Here is an 18,026-nt window from a genome sequence, read left to right as displayed (position 1 = left end):
CCGCGCCAGCCCCGCGTACACACGTCGTACCGCGCCTGCCCCGCGTACAGACGTCGTGCCGCGCCGTGCCCCGCGTACAAACGTCGTGCCGCGCCGCCCCCCCCCGCGTACAGACGTCGTGTCGTGCCGCGCCGCCCCCCCGCGTACAGACGTCGTGCTGCGCCGCCCCCCCGCGTACAGACGTCGTGCCGCGCCGCCCCCCGTGTACAGACGTCGTGCCGCGCCGCCCCCCCGCGTACAGACGTCGTGCCGCGCCGCCCCCCGCGTACAGACGTCGTGCCGCGCCGCCCCCCGCGTACAGACGTCGTGCCGCGCCGCCCCCCCGCGTACAGACGTCGTGCCGCGCCGCCCCCCGCGTACAGACGTCGTGCCGCGCCGCCCCCCGCGTACAGACGTCGTGCCGCGCCGCCCCCCGCGTACAGACGTCGTGCCGCGCCGCCCCCCGCGTACAGACGTCGTGCCGCGCCGCCCCCCGCGTACAGACGTCGTGCCGCGCCGCCCCCCGCGTACAGACGTCGTGCCGCGCCGCCCCCCGCGTACAGACGTCGTGCCGCGCCGCCCCCCCGCGTACAGACGTCGCGCCGCCCCCCGCGTACAGACATCGCGCCGCCCCTGCCCCCGCGTACAGACGTGTGTAGAGGGGTCTTGGCACCTCGGCCATTGGGACAGCGATAAATCACAGAAAGAATTAACACCTGATGTTTCCTGCCCCGCCGGCCGTTCCCTCCCCTCTGTGATAGGGTGCGGACGCTGAGATCTCGGTGCACGCGTCTATCCAGCCAGCGACCGTCACTGCCGCACTTGGTTGACTGCCCAGATCTTGTTGCTAGGCAACTCCTTATGCTTCCCCCAGTCACCTGACCACCGCTGAGAGGAGGCCGAGGGGGGAAGGGGGAATCACAGATTACATGGGGGGGGGGGGGGGGACCTGTGTCACTAATTACACAGGGTGGGATATGTCGCGATTTACCGGGGGTAGGGGAATATACCACCAATTCCCACTATAATTACCATATCACTAATTACACCAGGAAGGGGGGGTTATATCGCTAATTACACCAGGAAGGGGGGGGATATCACTAATTACACCAGGAAGGCGGGGGGTATATCACAAATTACACCAGGAAGGGGGGGGATATCACTAATTACACCAGGAAGGCGGGGGGTATCTCACAAATTACACCAGGAAGGCGGGGGGTATATCACAAATTACACCAGGAAGGCGGGGGGTATATCACAAATTACACCAGGAAGGCGGGGGGTATATCACTAATTACATCAGGAAGAGGGGGGATCTCACTAATTACACCAGGAAGGCGGGGGGTATATCACTAATTACATCAGGAAGGGGGGGTATATCACTAATTACACCAGGAAGGCGGGGGGTATATCACTAATTACATCAGGAAGGGGGGGGGGGGTATCTCACTAATTACACCAGGAAGGGGGGGGGGGTATCTCACAAATTACACCAGGAAGGCGGGGGGTATATCACAAATTACACCAGGAAGGCGGGGGGTATATCACAAATTACACCAGGAAGGCGGGGGGTATATCACAAATTACACCAGGAAGGCGGGGGGTATATCACTAATTACACCAGGAAGGGGGGGTTATATCGCTAATTACACCAGGAAGGGGGGGGATATATCACTAATTACACCAGGAAGGGGGGGTATATCACAAATTACGCCAGGAAGGCGGGGGGTATATCACAAATTACGCCAGGAAGGGGGGGGGGGTATCTCACTAATTACACCAGGAAGGGGGGGGGGTATCTCACAAATTACACCAGGAAGGGGGGGGGGTATCTCACAAATTACACCAGGAAGGCGGGGGGTATATCACAAATTACACCAGGAAGGCGGGGGGTATATCACAAATTACACCAGGAAGGCGGGGGGTATATCACAAATTACACCAGGAAGGCGGGGGGTATATCACAAATTACACCAGGAAGGCGGGGGGTATATCACTAATTACACCAGGAAGGGGGGGTTATATCGCTAATTACACCAGGAAGGGGGGGGGATATATCACTAATTACACCAGGAAGGGGGGGTATATCACAAATTACGCCAGGAAGGCGGGGGGTATATCACAAATTACGCCAGACGCCAGGAAGGGGGGGGGGTATCTCACTAATTACACCAGGAAGGGGGGGGGTATCTCACAAATTACACCAGGAAGGGGGGGGGGTATCTCACAAATTACACCAGGAAGGCGGGGGGTATATCACAAATTACACCAGGAAGGCGGGGGGTATATCACTAATTACATCAGGAAGGGGGGGGATCTCACTAATTACACCAGGAAGGCGGGGGGTATATCACTAATTACATCAGGAAGGGGGGGTATATCACTAATTACACCAGGAAGGCGGGGGGTATATCACAAATTACACCAGGAAGGCGGGGGGTATATCACTAATTACATCAGGAAGGGGGGGGATCTCACTAATTACACCAGGAAGGCGGGGGGTATATCACTAATTACATCAGGAAGGGGGGGTATATCACTAATTACACCAGGAAGGCGGGGGGTATATCACTAATTACATCAGGAAGGGGGGGGGGGATCTCACTAATTACACCAGGAAGGGGGGGGGTTATCTCACAAATTACACCAGGAGGGGGGGGTATATCACAAATTACACCAGGAAGGGGGGGGGGTATATCACTAATTACATCAGGAAGGGGGGGGATCTCACTAATTACACCAGGAAGGGGGGGGGGGTATCTCACAAATTGCACCAGGATGGGGGGGGAGTATATCACAAATTACACCAGGAAGGCGGGGGATATATCACAAAGTACACCAGGAAGGGGGGGGGGGTATATCACAAATTACACCAGGAAGGGGGGGGGGGGGTATCTCACAAATTACACCAGGAAGGGGGGGGGGTATCTCACAAATTGCACCAGGATGGGGAGGGGGGTATCTCACAAATTACACCAGGATGGGGAGGGGGGTATCTCACAAATTACACCAGGAAGGGGGGGGGGGGGTATATCACATATTACACCAGGAAGGGGGGGGGGTATATCACAAATTACACCAGGAAGGGGGGGGGGTATCTCACAAATTGCACCAGGATGGGGAGGGGGGGGGGTATCTCACAAATTACACCAGGAAGGGGGGGGGGGGTATCTCACAAATTGCACCAGGATGGGGAGGGGGGGGTATCTCACAAATTACACCAGGAAGGGGGGGTATCTCACTAATTACACCAGGAAGGGGGGGGGGGATATCTCACAAATTACACCAGGATGGGGGGGTATCTCACTAATTACACCAGGAAGGGGGGTAGTATATCACAAATTACACCAGGAAGGGGGGGGGGTATATCACAAATTACACCAGGAAGGGGGGGGGGTATATCACAAATTACACCAGGAAGGGGGGGGGGTATCTCACAAATTACACCAGGATGGGGAGGGGGGGTATGTCACAAATTACACCAGGAAGGGGGGTATATCACAAATTACACCAGGAAGGGGGGGGTATCTCACAAATTGCACCAGGATGGGGAGGGGGGGGGTATCTCACAAATTACACCAGGAAGGGGGGGTATCTCACTAATTACACCAGGAAGGGGGGGGGGATATCTCACAAATTACACCAGGATGGGGGGGTATCTCACTAATTACACCAGGAAGGGGGGTAGTATATCACAAATTACACCAGGAAGGGGGAAAGTATATCACAAATTACACCAGGAAGGGGGGGGGGTATATCACAAATTACACCAGGAAGGGGGGGTGTCTCACTAATTACACCAGGAGGGGGGGGGTATCTCACAAACTGCACCAGGATGGGGGGGGAGTATATCACAAATTACACCAGGAAGGCGGGGGATATATCACAAATTACACCAGGAGGGGGGGGGGTATATCACAAATTACACCAGGAAGGCGGGGGGTATATCACAAATTACACCAGGAAGGCGGGGGGTATATCACTAATTACACCAGGAAGGGGGGGTTATATCGCTAATTACACCAGGAAGGGGGGGGGATATATCACTAATTACACCAGGAAGGGGGGGTATATCACAAATTACGCCAGGAAGGCGGGGGGTATATCACAAATTACGCCAGACGCCAGGAAGGGGGGGGGTATCTCACTAATTACACCAGGAAGGGGGGGGGTATCTCACAAATTACACCAGGAAGGGGGGGGGGTATCTCACAAATTACACCAGGAAGGCGGGGGGTATATCACAAATTACACCAGGAAGGCGGGGGGTATATCACTAATTACATCAGGAAGGGGGGGATCTCACTAATTACACCAGGAAGGCGGGGGGTATATCACTAATTACATCAGGAAGGGGGGGTATATCACTAATTACACCAGGAAGGCGGGGGGTATATCACAAATTACACCAGGAAGGCGGGGGGTATATCACTAATTACATCAGGAAGGGGGGGGATCTCACTAATTACACCAGGAAGGCGGGGGGTATATCACTAATTACATCAGGAAGGGGGGGTATATCACTAATTACACCAGGAAGGCGGGGGGTATATCACTAATTACATCAGGAAGGGGGGGGGGGATCTCACTAATTACACCAGGAAGGGGGGGGGTTATCTCACAAATTACACCAGGAGGGGGGGGGTATATCACAAATTACACCAGGAAGGGGGGGGGTATATCACTAATTACATCAGGAAGGGGGGGGATCTCACTAATTACACCAGGAAGGGGGGGGGGGTATCTCACAAATTGCACCAGGATGGGGGGGGAGTATATCACAAATTACACCAGGAAGGCGGGGGATATATCACAAATTACACCAGGAAGGGGGGGGGGGTATATCACAAATTACACCAGGAAGGGGGGGGGGGGGTATCTCACAAATTACACCAGGAAGGGGGGGGGGTATCTCACAAATTGCACCAGGATGGGGAGGGGGGTATCTCACAAATTACACCAGGATGGGGAGGGGGGGTATCTCACAAATTACACCAGGAAGGGGGGGGGGGGTATATCACATATTACACCAGGAAGGGGGGGGGTATATCACAAATTACACCAGGAAGGGGGGGGGGTATCTCACAAATTGCACCAGGATGGGGAGGGGGGGGGGTATCTCACAAATTACACCAGGAAGGGGGGGGGGGTATCTCACAAATTGCACCAGGATGGGGAGGGGGGGGGTATCTCACAAATTACACCAGGAAGGGGGGGTATCTCACTAATTACACCAGTAAGGGGGGGGGGGATATCTCACAAATTACACCAGGATGGGGGGGTATCTCACTAATTACACCAGGAAGGGGGGTAGTATATCACAAATTACACCAGGAAGGGGGGGGGGTATATCACAAATTACACCAGGAAGGGGGGGGGGTATATCACAAATTACACCAGGAAGGGGGGGGGTATCTCACAAATTACACCAGGATGGGGAGGGGGGGTATGTCACAAATTACACCAGGAAGGGGGGGTATATCACAAATTACACCAGGAAGGGGGGGGGTATCTCACAAATTGCACCAGGATGGGGAGGGGGGGGTATCTCACAAATTACACCAGGAAGGGGGGGTATCTCACTAATTACACCAGGAAGGGGGGGGGGATATCTCACAAATTACACCAGGATGGGGGGGTATCTCACTAATTACACCAGGAAGGGGGGTAGTATATCACAAATTACACCAGGAAGGGGGAAAGTATATCACAAATTACACCAGGAAGGGGGGGGGGTATATCACAAATTACACCAGGAAGGGGGGGTGTCTCACTAATTACACCAGGAGGGGGGGGGGGGGGGTTATCTCACAAATTACACCAGGAAGGGGGGGTATATCACTAATTACATCAGGAAGGGGGGGGATCTCACTAATTACACCAGGAAGGGGGGGGGTATCTCACAAACTGCACCAGGATGGGGGGGGAGTATATCACAAATTACACCAGGAAGGCGGGGGATATATCACAAATTACACCAGGAGGGGGGGGGGTATATCACAAATTACACCAGGAAGGGGGGGGGGGTATCTCACAAATTACACCAGGAAGGGGGGGGTATCTCACAAATTGCACCAGGATGGGGAGGGGGGTATCTCACAAATTACACCAGGAAGGGGGGGGGGGGTATCTCACAAATTGCACCAGGTTGGGGAGGGGGGGTATCTCACAAATTACACCAGGAAGGGGGGGGGGGGTATATCACAAATTACACCAGGAAGGGGGGGGGGGTATATCACAAATTACACCAGGAAGGGGGGGGGGGTATATCACAAATTACACCAGGAAGGGGGGGGGTATCTCACAAATTGCACCAGGATGGGGAGGGGGGGTATCTCACAAATTACACCAGGAAGGGGGGGTATATCACAAATTACACCAGGAAGGGGGGGGGGATATCTCACAAATTACACCAGGAAGGGGGGGGATATCTCACAAATTACACCAGGATGGGGGGGGGGGTATCTCACTAATTACACCAGGAAGGGGGGGGGGGATATCTCACAAATTGCACCAGGATGGGGGGGGGGGTATCTCACAAATTGCACCAGGATGGGGGGGGGGTATCTCACTAATTACACCAGGAAGGGGGGGGGGTATCTCACAAATTACACCAGGATGGGGAGGGGGGGTATCTCACAAATTACACCAGGAAGGGGGGTAGTATATCACAAATTACACCAGGAAGGGGGGGTGTCTCACTAATTACACCAGGAGGGGGGGGGTTATCTCACAAATTACACCAGGAAGGGGGGGGGGAGTATATCACAAATCACACCAGGAAGGGGGGGTATATCACAAATTACACCAGGAAGGGGGGGGGTATATCACAAATTACACCAGGAAGGGGGGGGGTATATCACAAATTACACCAGGAAGGGGGGGTATATCACAAATTACACCAGGAAGGGGGGGGGGGGGTATTTCACAAATTACACCAGGAAGGGGGGGGGGGGGTATATCACAAATTACACCAGGAAGGGGGGGGGGTATACCAGGAAGGAGGGGTATTTCACAAATTACACCAGGAAGGGGGGGTATCTCACTAATTACACCAGGATGGGGGGGTATCTCACAAATTGCACCAGGAAGGGGGGGGAGTATATCACAAATTACACCAGGAAGGGGGGGGGGAGTATATCACAAATTACACCAGGAAGGGGGGGGGGGGGAGTATGTCACAAATTACACCAGGAAGGGGGGGAGGTATATCACAAATTACACCAGGAAGGAGGGGGGTATATCACAAATTACACCAGGAAGGGGGGGTATATCACAAATTACACCAGGAAGGGGGGAGATATATCACAAATTACACCAGGAAGGGGGGAGGTGTGTCACAAATTACCCCAGGAGGGGAGATATATCACCAATTACACGGGAAGGGGGGATATATCACCAATTACATGGGGAGGGGGGATATATCACTGTGAAGATCTGAGGTTGTGGGTTTTTAATAATCACCTAGGCAGGTAAATGATGCAACAGCATTTTATTCCTTACATCCAAGGTAATACAGCAATTCCAGGTAAATGTCCAAAATACAATTGTCTCAGTCCACAATCCTCCATACGACAGATAAAACGATGGAAGCTCAGGTATCCAGTAGCACAGTCCTTTAAGAAATTTAGTTTAAATCCCAACAACATTTCCCACAACTGTAGCACACTTATACAGCACAGTCGATACTGATCTCCATATTCCATCGGTCCATCCATGGTCCAGAACCTCAGTCTCCCTCCTATTCCTTCGATGTCCTTCCACTCAACTCCCACTAAACATGTCTCCTCTTTCCTCTGGCTCAGCCCCCTCAGAGGTCAGCAGTGATGACCCCCTCGCCCTTATGCATTTGCTTTTAGCTGAAACAATGAAGAATATTCCAGGAGCCTTCTCCTGAGACTGCACATAAGACCTCCCTGTGGTGACGGCTTCACTGTGTCCACAGTCAACACTCACACAATGGGCCTGTTCGCTGTTTGGACAATGATTTAAGGCTCCTGAGATATTGATGATATTAGTGGAATGCTGGACAATTTACAAGTAAAATTAGTGTACATAAACTGACGAGAAAGCAGAACATTAATAAAATACAGCAAGCAAATCTAGAATAAAGCACATTAATAATATCAACGGAAACGGTGCTCTGTGCTGGAAAAGTCTCTTAGCCTTTAGTAAGTGGGCAGTTCCTCACAATCACTAATTACACGGGGGGGGGATATATCACTAATTACATGGGAAGGGGGGATATATCACCACTAATTACACAGGAGGGGGGAGATATCAATACACAGGAGGGGGGGAGATATCACTAATTACACAGGAGGGGGGATAAAGATATCACTAATTACACAGGAGGGGGGATAAAGATATCACTAATTACACAGGAGAGGGGATATGTCACTAATAACATGGGAACAAGGGGGATATATCCCTAATTACACAGGGGGGGGAGATATATCCCCCTTCCTGTGTAATTAGTGATGTCTCCCCCCCCCCCCCCTTCCTATGTAATTGGTGATATATCCCCCCTCCCCATGTAATTTGTGATATATCCCCCCTCCTGTGTAATTAGTGATATCACAAATTACATGGGGAGGGGGATATATCACTAATTACATAGGATGGGGGGGGGGGATATCACTAATTACATAGGATGGGGGGGATATCACTAATTACACCAGGAGGGGGGATATATTTCTAATTACACATGAGACGGAGAGATATCACTTATTACACATGAGGGGACATATCACTAATTACACAGGAGGGGGTTGATATATCCCCCCGCGAAGTTAGTGATATATCCCCCTCCTGTGTAATTAGTGATATATCACCTTTGTCTGTATCTTCTTGTCTGTCATCCATGGTTCTGCGCACAGCTCTGATGTCACTGGTCACATGACTTGTATGTGATGTGATGACATCATAGATAGGAGTATCCCAGGCGAGGGGCTCTGCTTCAGTGCAGGAGGGGGGATACGATGTGGATATAACTGTCGGTACGTCTGAGGGGGCCGGGCCTGCAGTACTACAGGGGGGTGACAGGTGCATCTTCTCCTCAGCACCGTGGACAGCTCCAGGACTGGCCGCCATTATCAGCCCATAGAAGTGTATGTAGAGTCTGCACCTGCCACCGGTGACTGGGGGAAGCGTTCACCTGACAGCCGGGCACAGCTCCTGATGGCGGTGTTATAGGCGGACATAGGTGCTTCCTCCCATCTCTGCCTCTTTATATATGGTGTCTTATCTCGCTCTCTGTAGATTTCCTCCGGTTTCGTCTGGACATTTGCCGTCTTTGTCCCGGTATTGACCGCCGGTATAATTGCCACGCTGGGATTAGAGCGGTGAATATGTCAGGGCTGCAGATCGTTGCTCATCTCCAGTCGCAGCTTGTAAAGAATTCTCCGCGGACAGCGTTGTGTATTCTGCAGCATTGACCCGCGGCCAGCGAGCGCTGATCCTGTCCTGCGTGCACGCGCTCATAACCTGCAGCCGCTTCGTATTCCTCAACCACTTTACATTGGCGTTTATCAGATCCGGTAATAAAGCTGCCGCCTGGTCCTTGTTAGCTGTCGGGGGGCCGGTGCATGGCTGCATCTATGGTGCCAGATCGGATGTGTCCTCGTGGGGGCCTGGACCTTGTGGAGACCTCTCTGCTTGGCGCTGGTGCCCGAGGTTTGAAGGTTCTATGCAGATTATCAGAGGCAATCACCTAATTAACTGATGATGATGATTGATAGGTCCGTTATCCGTGTCGCCTTCTCATCTCTGGGGTCCGGTGGTCACTTCAGTGCAGAGTCTCGTGGCCATCAATGTGTAATGAGGTTCCAATGCAAAATATCCCATGTGTCGCACTACAACAGCAATACGGGATGCAACGCTGTTGTTTATTATGTTGCAAACTTAGCAATACTATTACAACTTTATAGGAATACATAAAGCATCATCTTTGAGGAGCCCAGACCTTTAGGGGGCTGTCAGGCTTTGAAATACCCTTTTTTAGGATTGCTGAGTTAATATAGGGGGTCGTCGTTATGATGGCCGTGGCCAAGAAAAGATGGTAGACTTGTCCTGTATTACAACATCGATATGTATAGATTCTGTGCAATGCTTCATTATCCCAGTGGGGGCGCTGCAGGGAAAATAAACCCTTACTGCCAGGTTTCCAATTACATCTGATTACTGGGGGTCCCAGTGGGGTGGGCACCTGGACTGAGCATGGACATAGTAGCTGGTTCCTGAATTTCCTCAAAAGAAGCTGTAAAGATAATTGGACATTTAGAGTCAAGTTGAAGAAGAGGCAAACTCCTGGAAAAACACGTGAGGGCAGGACGCTCTACGTCCTGAAAACTCAGGCAGCACAAAGCCACCTGAGGCGGCCCCTAAAGGCCTTGGTGAATGAGGTCAGAGAGACGGAAATAGGGGGAGGCGAGGAAGCCCGGCACCGGAGCTGGGACCAGCAACAAGATCCTTCTACTAAGAAAGGATTCTTCATAGAGGAGATCTCTTAAAGTGATACAGTTGCTGTAGGTCCCTGGTGTTTAGGGAGGGCCTATGATAATTATTTTCCCCCACCATAAATATTTTCTGAGCCCTGAATAAAATAGTGATCAGCGTTGCCAGGACCGCTGGGATCCACCGATCCAAAACCGAACGCTCCTAATCCTGTTCCCAATGATCTAAGAATGAATGGAGGCTGCGCGCTCAGGTTTACATTCATTCTTATGGGGGATCCCAGCCTTACCGCCTGCAGTGCTGTCCACTAGAGGGCAGGTTTTTGTAATTTTTTCCCCTGTTGGGGTCGAAACATGTAATATATGGGATTTCCCCCCTTCCTTCCTTCCCCGTCTGATAACTTAACTATTTCCTCTTCTTTCTTTCAGGGCTCCGCCCCCATCCTGGTCGTCATGGTGATTTTGCTAAACATCGGAGTCGCCATTTTGTTTATCCACTTTTTCATTTGACGGAACTGCTCCAACGTTTGCAAAAAAAAAAAGAATAAAAAAAAGAATAAAACAATAAAAACGTCAAAACAAAAAAAAACAAAAAACAAACCCAAACTGTAGAACAATGGACGCTGCTTGTGGAGCCCGGAATGGAATGTAGCTCCGTCATCGGCTGATTTTCTGATTGAGCCTCTGCGTTTAATATTCTTTTTATGGTTTTTTTGTTGTTTTTTTTTCTTCCAAAAGGAACAAGAATTCAGTTTCAATCACAGTTTGCCTTTCCCCCTCCCCCATGGGTAACGTCTTTTTATTTTATTTTTTTTTTAATGGGTTTTTTTTGGGGTAATTTTTGTTTTTCTTGCTTGTTTGGCATGAGAGAATGCAAAAGATAATGACATTTTATACCCGTCCATCCCTCCCCCCGACAGTTGCGTTAATCACGTGCAAAGGGTTTATAAAGACAAGACTTTTCCCTAACTCTGCCCCCTCCGAAGGAAGGAGCCATTTATGGTCAGAGGACTTCCTTACGCTGCCCCCTCTGCCTGGAAATGGTTCCGTCCCGTCCATGATGACCAGGATTGTGCCATCCGCCTGATTTCCTGATCATTATTTTTTATTTCTCAGCCGTCGCCGTTTTACCCGCTGTTGAGATCAGCTAAATTTTCGTCCCCATTCATCACCCATTGGGAGAAGCAATTTGCTAATTTTTTGAGAATATTTAGCCAATTGTTTCTTCTTTAAGACTGAAAATGGGGCGAGAATTTTGCTTTTTTTTTCTAGAAAGAAAGGTGCAGAGATGGACATTTTACTGGACTGATCGGAAATGATTCCTTATCACAATTCTCTCCAAATAGTTAAGGTTTCATAACTCAAAAAATTACTTGAAAAAAAGTAAAAGTTACAGAAAAACTCCCCAAAAAAAAAAAAAAGTAAAAACAACCCAACAAGCCCCTGCTGGACACAGAGAGGTTTGTACGCTGTAGCGGCTCTGGCCTCGAGTTTTCCCGCGGTCTCACTTTGGGGTCGGGCTTTGCCCCTTATTCCATTTCAATGTTCACCCGGGGCGAAAAATAATTATGTAACGTCAGTTTTTCCCGGGTAATAATAACGGTTACAATTGGGTCTCTGGTGGAGTTCTCCTTTAAGGATCCGTATTTTTGCGGTTCAGTCCAGTAAAAGGTTTTGCACCCGGTTCAGACTCATCAGTCATCAGACTTCCTCAGTCATCGGCCTCCGTCCCTGCAGGGTATTGCACAATCCTCCTGCCATGAGTCCAGGCCTCCCCTGCCGACCGTCCGGAGAGCGAGGATTTTTCGTTTTGGCCACGTCCTGCATTCTGCCCCCCGCTGCATGCTTGCTTTTAATGTTCTGATCATCCTCTTACGCTCAATCAGGGTGTCGCCTGTCTGTTCAATAAACCATTTTAGCAATGCAAACATTTGCAGAACATTGAAAACTTGTTCTCCATGGTAAATGTTTCTTTCCCAGCAGATTTCAGGTGTCTTCTGTCTCTTATAAATGTGATATCGCCAAATGGTCATGATGGGAGAAACCTATGAGGAGCTGGACCCCCCCTAAAGGTCACTTGTAGGTGGGCGCAGCAAGGGTGGCGGCATTTTCAGTGTGACCCAGTGTAACATTTCTCCTTGTGGAGAGCGACATGTTAAGCGTGTCACAGTGAGGAGACTTTTAAAGCTGCAGTGCTCCTCTAGGAAATATGCAAATTGTCTCTTCACCCAGGAAGAGAACTCTAGTGCCACCTACTGGAAGTAGCAATCCTAAAAGCCAATAGTGACCCTTTAACGAGCCTTATCACATGACCTAGGATATAAGCCAGAAGCTGATGGGTGTAACATCACATCAGCCTCAAAGTTCATCAGTAACGGAGAGCAGAGATAACCCAAAAATCTGATAAACCACAGAACCAGGCGGACGTGGCACAGATTGAGGGGGGGTGTGGAGGACGTTACTGCCTACGGGGGATCAGAGACTGCGCAGTAGGTCATTAGAAGGAGGCGTCTGATAGGCCGGCGGAACGATGCAGCGCTCGGTGGGAAGAGATTCAGCACAACTTGTGCTCATTATAGGCTTAGGAGTCCAGTGGGCGGTGCTATTTGGTGACTGACCGTTATGACTAAGCTCATACAAGGAAAGTCGCGGAGTGAGAGACCGCCCACTGGACTCCTGAGCCCCAAACTACATCAATAAATGACGAGTTGGGTTCTGTTTATTTCTATTGTGGAATTTCTTTTGCTACTTTTTTCTTGCAAATGTCAAAATCTGCAAAGAATTTAAAGTGAATATTTCTGTAAAATGACAGAACTGATCGGCCTCCATTGTAACTCGCCAGGGACCATCGCTGGCGTTCATCATGGGATGGATCCGGCTCGTTTTCCTTCCCTCTGTCAATCTACTCCGCCTCGCCTGCTCCAAACCCTGATGGATCTCGATACAATGTGACAGGTTCCCTTTAATCAGATCTCTTAAAGGGGTTGTTCACTACTTTAATTTTTGGTATAAATAACATTTAAGAGGCTGTAAAATCAATTGTAGTAAACTCGCCTTACAGATTCGCTGCCATTTTAACTCTGTCCGGCTTCTCCACTGCTCTCTGTCCTTCCTGTTTTGTCAGAACAGCATGTGACTGCTGCAGCCAATCACTGCCCTCAGCGGTAGTGATTGTCTGCAGCAGTTAAATATCTGCAGGGATCAAGCAGTGCAGAGCTGGAGAGCTATTAGGGCGAGTTATTTAAAAATGGATGGTTTAAGAAAAAAAAAAAAAATAGTAATTATGGGATGGAGAATCCAATTAAAAGTAAATTTCTGTACATAAAACTTTTAAACATTGTTTAGTAAAAAGTTCTGCAGTTTTCTAAAATACTTTTATCGCTTTGTCCCTGGTATAAGGAGTCCGCGTGCTGTCAGGGAACGTTTCTAGTTACTTAGAGCAGGGTTCCCCAACTCCAGTCCTCAAGGCCCACCAACAGGTCATGTTTTCAGGATTTCCTTCGTATTGCACAGGTGATGGAATTATTGCCTGTGCAGGTGATGCAATTATCACCTGTGTAATACTAAGGAAATCCTGAAAACATGACCTGTTGGTGGGCCTTGAGGACTGGAGTTGGGGAACCCTGACTTAGAGGGATAATACTTGGTGTCTTAATCCTGCTCTCACAGCCGCCTTGTGCAGCTGTCATGATTAGCGCACTGACGACGCTGATACACTGTGACAAACCCTCAGCGTAAGAGCAGGGAGGGGGTTGCGGATTTACAGAGTTTTGATTGCACAAATTTTAAGCTTTACTTGAGATGTGAGGAAACCATTTCTACCCGGACAGTGGTCGCTGCTCGCTGGATTATCGCTTTGGGGTTGGGGTCACCGATCCCTCCGTAGTTCGGGGAGGGGGGTGCTCACGTCCCCGACCCTAATGATAAATATGCAGATTCACTAAAGATTGCGCTTTCCTGATTGACGTCCTTCATGGGGGATGATGTTTTGGAGGTCACAACTGGAGTCCACCCCCCCAGCCCTCACACAGATTAAACTTTTGTTTGCAAGACCACTTGGGAGTTCCACTTTCATGGATGTAAGAACATGTAAAGCTTCATAAATGCATCAAATATGGGACCCCAAAACCCAACATCCTATAACCTAGGACCACAAAGGACACGGCAATATTCCTGTCGTCTGACAACGATCCAATATCATTTGTACAAGAATATAACTACTATAATACTGCCCCCTATGTACAAGAATATAACTACTATAATACTGCCCCCTATGTACAAGAATATAACTACTATAATACTGCTCCTATGTACAAGAATATAACTACTATAATACTGCCCCCTATGTACAAGAATATAACTACTATAATACTGCCCCCTATGTACAAGAATATAACTACTATAATACTGCCCCCTATGTACAAGAATATAACTACTATAATACTGCTCCTATGTACAAGAATATAACTACTATAATACTGCCCCCTATGTACAAGAATATAACTACTATAATACTGCCCCCTATGTACAAGAATATAACTACTATAATACTGCCCCCTATGTACAAGAATATAACTACTATAATACTGCTCCCTATGTACAAGAATATAACTATAATACTGCCCCTATGTACAAGAATATAACTACTAAAATACTGCTCCTATATACAAGAATATAACTACTATAATACTGCCCCTTATGTACAAGAATATAACTACTATAATACTACCCCCTATATACAAGAATATAACTACTATAATACTGCTCCTATGTATAAGAATATAACTAATATAATACTGCCCCTATGTACAAGAATATAACTACTATAATACTGCTCCTATATACAAGAATATAACTACTATAATACTGCCCCCTATGTACAAGACTATAACTACTATAATACTGCCCCCTATGTACAAGACTATAACTACTATAATACTGCTCCTATGTACAAGAATATAACTACTATAATACTGCCCCCTATGTACAAGAATATAACTACTATAATACTGCCCCTATGTACAAGAATATAACTACTATAATACTACCCCCTATATACAAGAATATAACTACTATAATACTGTTCCTATGTACAAGAATATAACTACTATAATACTGCCCCCTATGTACAAGAATATAACTAATATAATACTGCCCCTATGTACAAGAATATAACTACTATAATACTGCTCATATGTACAAGAATATAACTACTATAATACTGCCCCCTATGTACAAGAATATAAATACTATAATACTGCCCCCTATGTACAAGAATATAACTACTATAATACTGCCCCTATGTACAAGAATATAACTATAATACTGCCCCTATGTACAAGAATATAACTACTATAATACTGCTCCCTATGTACAAGAATATAACTATAATACTGCCCCTATGTACAAGAATATAACTACTATAATACTGCTCCCTATGTACAAGAATATAACTATAATACTACCCCCTATATACAAGAATATAACTACTATAATACTGCTCCTATGTATAAGAATATAACTAATATAATACTGCCCCTATGTACAAGAATATAACTACTATAATACTGCTCCTATATACAAGAATATAACTACTATAATACTGCCCCCTATGTACAAGACTATAACTACTATAATACTGCTCCTATGTACAAGAATATAACTACTATAATACTGCCCCCTATGTACAAGAATATAACTACTATAATACTACCCCCTATATACAAGAATATAACTACTATAATACTGTTCCTATGTACAAGAATATAACTACTATAATACTACCCCCTATGTACAAGAATATAACTACTATAATACTGTTCCTATATGCAAGAATATAACTACTATAATACTGCCCCCTATGTACAAGAATATAACTACTATAATACTACCCCCTATATACAAGAATATAACTACTATAATACTGTTCCTATGTACAAGAATATAACTACTATAATACTACCCCCTATGTACAAGAATATAACTACTATAATACTGCTCCAATGTACAAGAATATAGCTACTATAATACTGCCCCCTATGTACAAGAATATAACTAATATAATACTGCCCCTATGTACAAGAATATAACTACTATAATACTGCTCATATGTACAAGAATATAACTACTATAATACTGCCCCCTATGTACAAGAATATAACTACTATAATACTGCCCCCTATGTACAAGAATATAACTACTATAATACTGCCCCCTATGTACAAGAATATAACTACTATAATACTGCCCCTATGTACAAGAATATAACTACTATAATACTGCCCCTATGTACAAGAATATAACTACTATAATACTGCCCCCTATGTACAAGAATATAACTACTATAATACTGCCCCCTATGTACAAGAATATAACTACTATAATACTGCTCCCTATGTACAAGAATATAACTATAATACTGCCCCTATGTACAAGAATATAACTACTAAAATACTGCTCCTATATACAAGAATATAACTACTATAATACTGCCCCTTATGTACAAGAATATAACTACTATAATACTACCCCCTATATACAAGAATATAACTACTATAATACTGCTCCTATGTATAAGAATATAACTAATATAATACTGCCCCTATGTACAAGAATATAACTACTATAATACTGCTCCTATATACAAGAATATAACTACTATAATACTGCTCCTATATACAAGAATATAACTACTATAATACTGCTCCTATATACAAGAATATAACTACTATAATACTGCCCCCTATGTACAAGACTATAACTACTATAATACTGCTCCTATGTACAAGAATATAACTACTATAATACTGCCCCCTATGTACAAGAATATAACTACTATAATACTACCCCCTATATACAAGAATATAACTACTATAATACTGCTCCTATGTACAAGAATATAACTACTATAATACTGCTCCTATATACAAGAATATAACTACTATAATACTGCTCCTATATACAAGAATATAACTACTATAATACTGCCCCTATGTACAAGAGTATAACTACTATAATACTGCCCCCTATGTACAAGAATATAATTACTATAATACTGCCCCCTATGTACAAGAATATAACTACTATAATACTGCCCCCTATGTACAAGAATATAGCTACTATAATACTGCCCCCTATGTACAAGAATATAACTACTATAATACTGCTCTCTATGTACAAGAATATAACTACTATAATACTGCTCCTATGTACAAGAATATAACTACTATAATACTGCTCCTATGTACAAGAATATAACTACTATAATACTGCTCCTATGTATAAAAATATAACTACTATAATACTGCCCCTATATACAAGAATATAACTACTATAATACTGCCCCTATATACAAGAATATAACTACTATAATACTGCCCCCTATGTACAAGAATATAACTACTATAATAATGCCCCCTATGTACAAGAATATAACTACTATAATACTGCCCCCTATGTACAATAATATAACAACTATAATACTGCTCCCTATGTACAAGAATATAACTACTATAATACTGCCCCTATGTACAAGAATATAACTACTATAATACTGCCCCCTATGTACAAGAATATAACTACTATAATACTGCC

General features: G+C 46.3%; 1 protein-coding gene across 1 annotated transcript in view; it reads left to right on the top strand.

Moving 5' to 3' along the window:
• The window catches only part of JPH3 (junctophilin 3), a 115,663-nt gene extending 103,799 nt beyond the window's left edge, over positions 1 to 11,864 (top strand). The window contains exon 5 of the mRNA XM_073659724.1: positions 10,863 to 11,864. Coding sequence (XP_073515825.1) covers positions 10,863 to 10,943 — 81 coding nt within the window. The 3' untranslated portion in view covers positions 10,944 to 11,864. The remainder of the gene's footprint in view (positions 1 to 10,862) is intronic.
• Positions 11,865 to 18,026: the final 6,162 nt, after the last annotated feature.

Source organism: Phyllobates terribilis, unplaced genomic scaffold (genome assembly GCF_046119375.1).
Source record: "Phyllobates terribilis strain yellow unplaced genomic scaffold, ASM4611937v1 Scaffold_14__1_contigs__length_39327217, whole genome shotgun sequence".
Taxonomy (NCBI): Eukaryota; Metazoa; Chordata; class Amphibia; order Anura; family Dendrobatidae; genus Phyllobates; species Phyllobates terribilis.
This window is presented reverse-complemented; position numbering and strand designations above follow the sequence as displayed.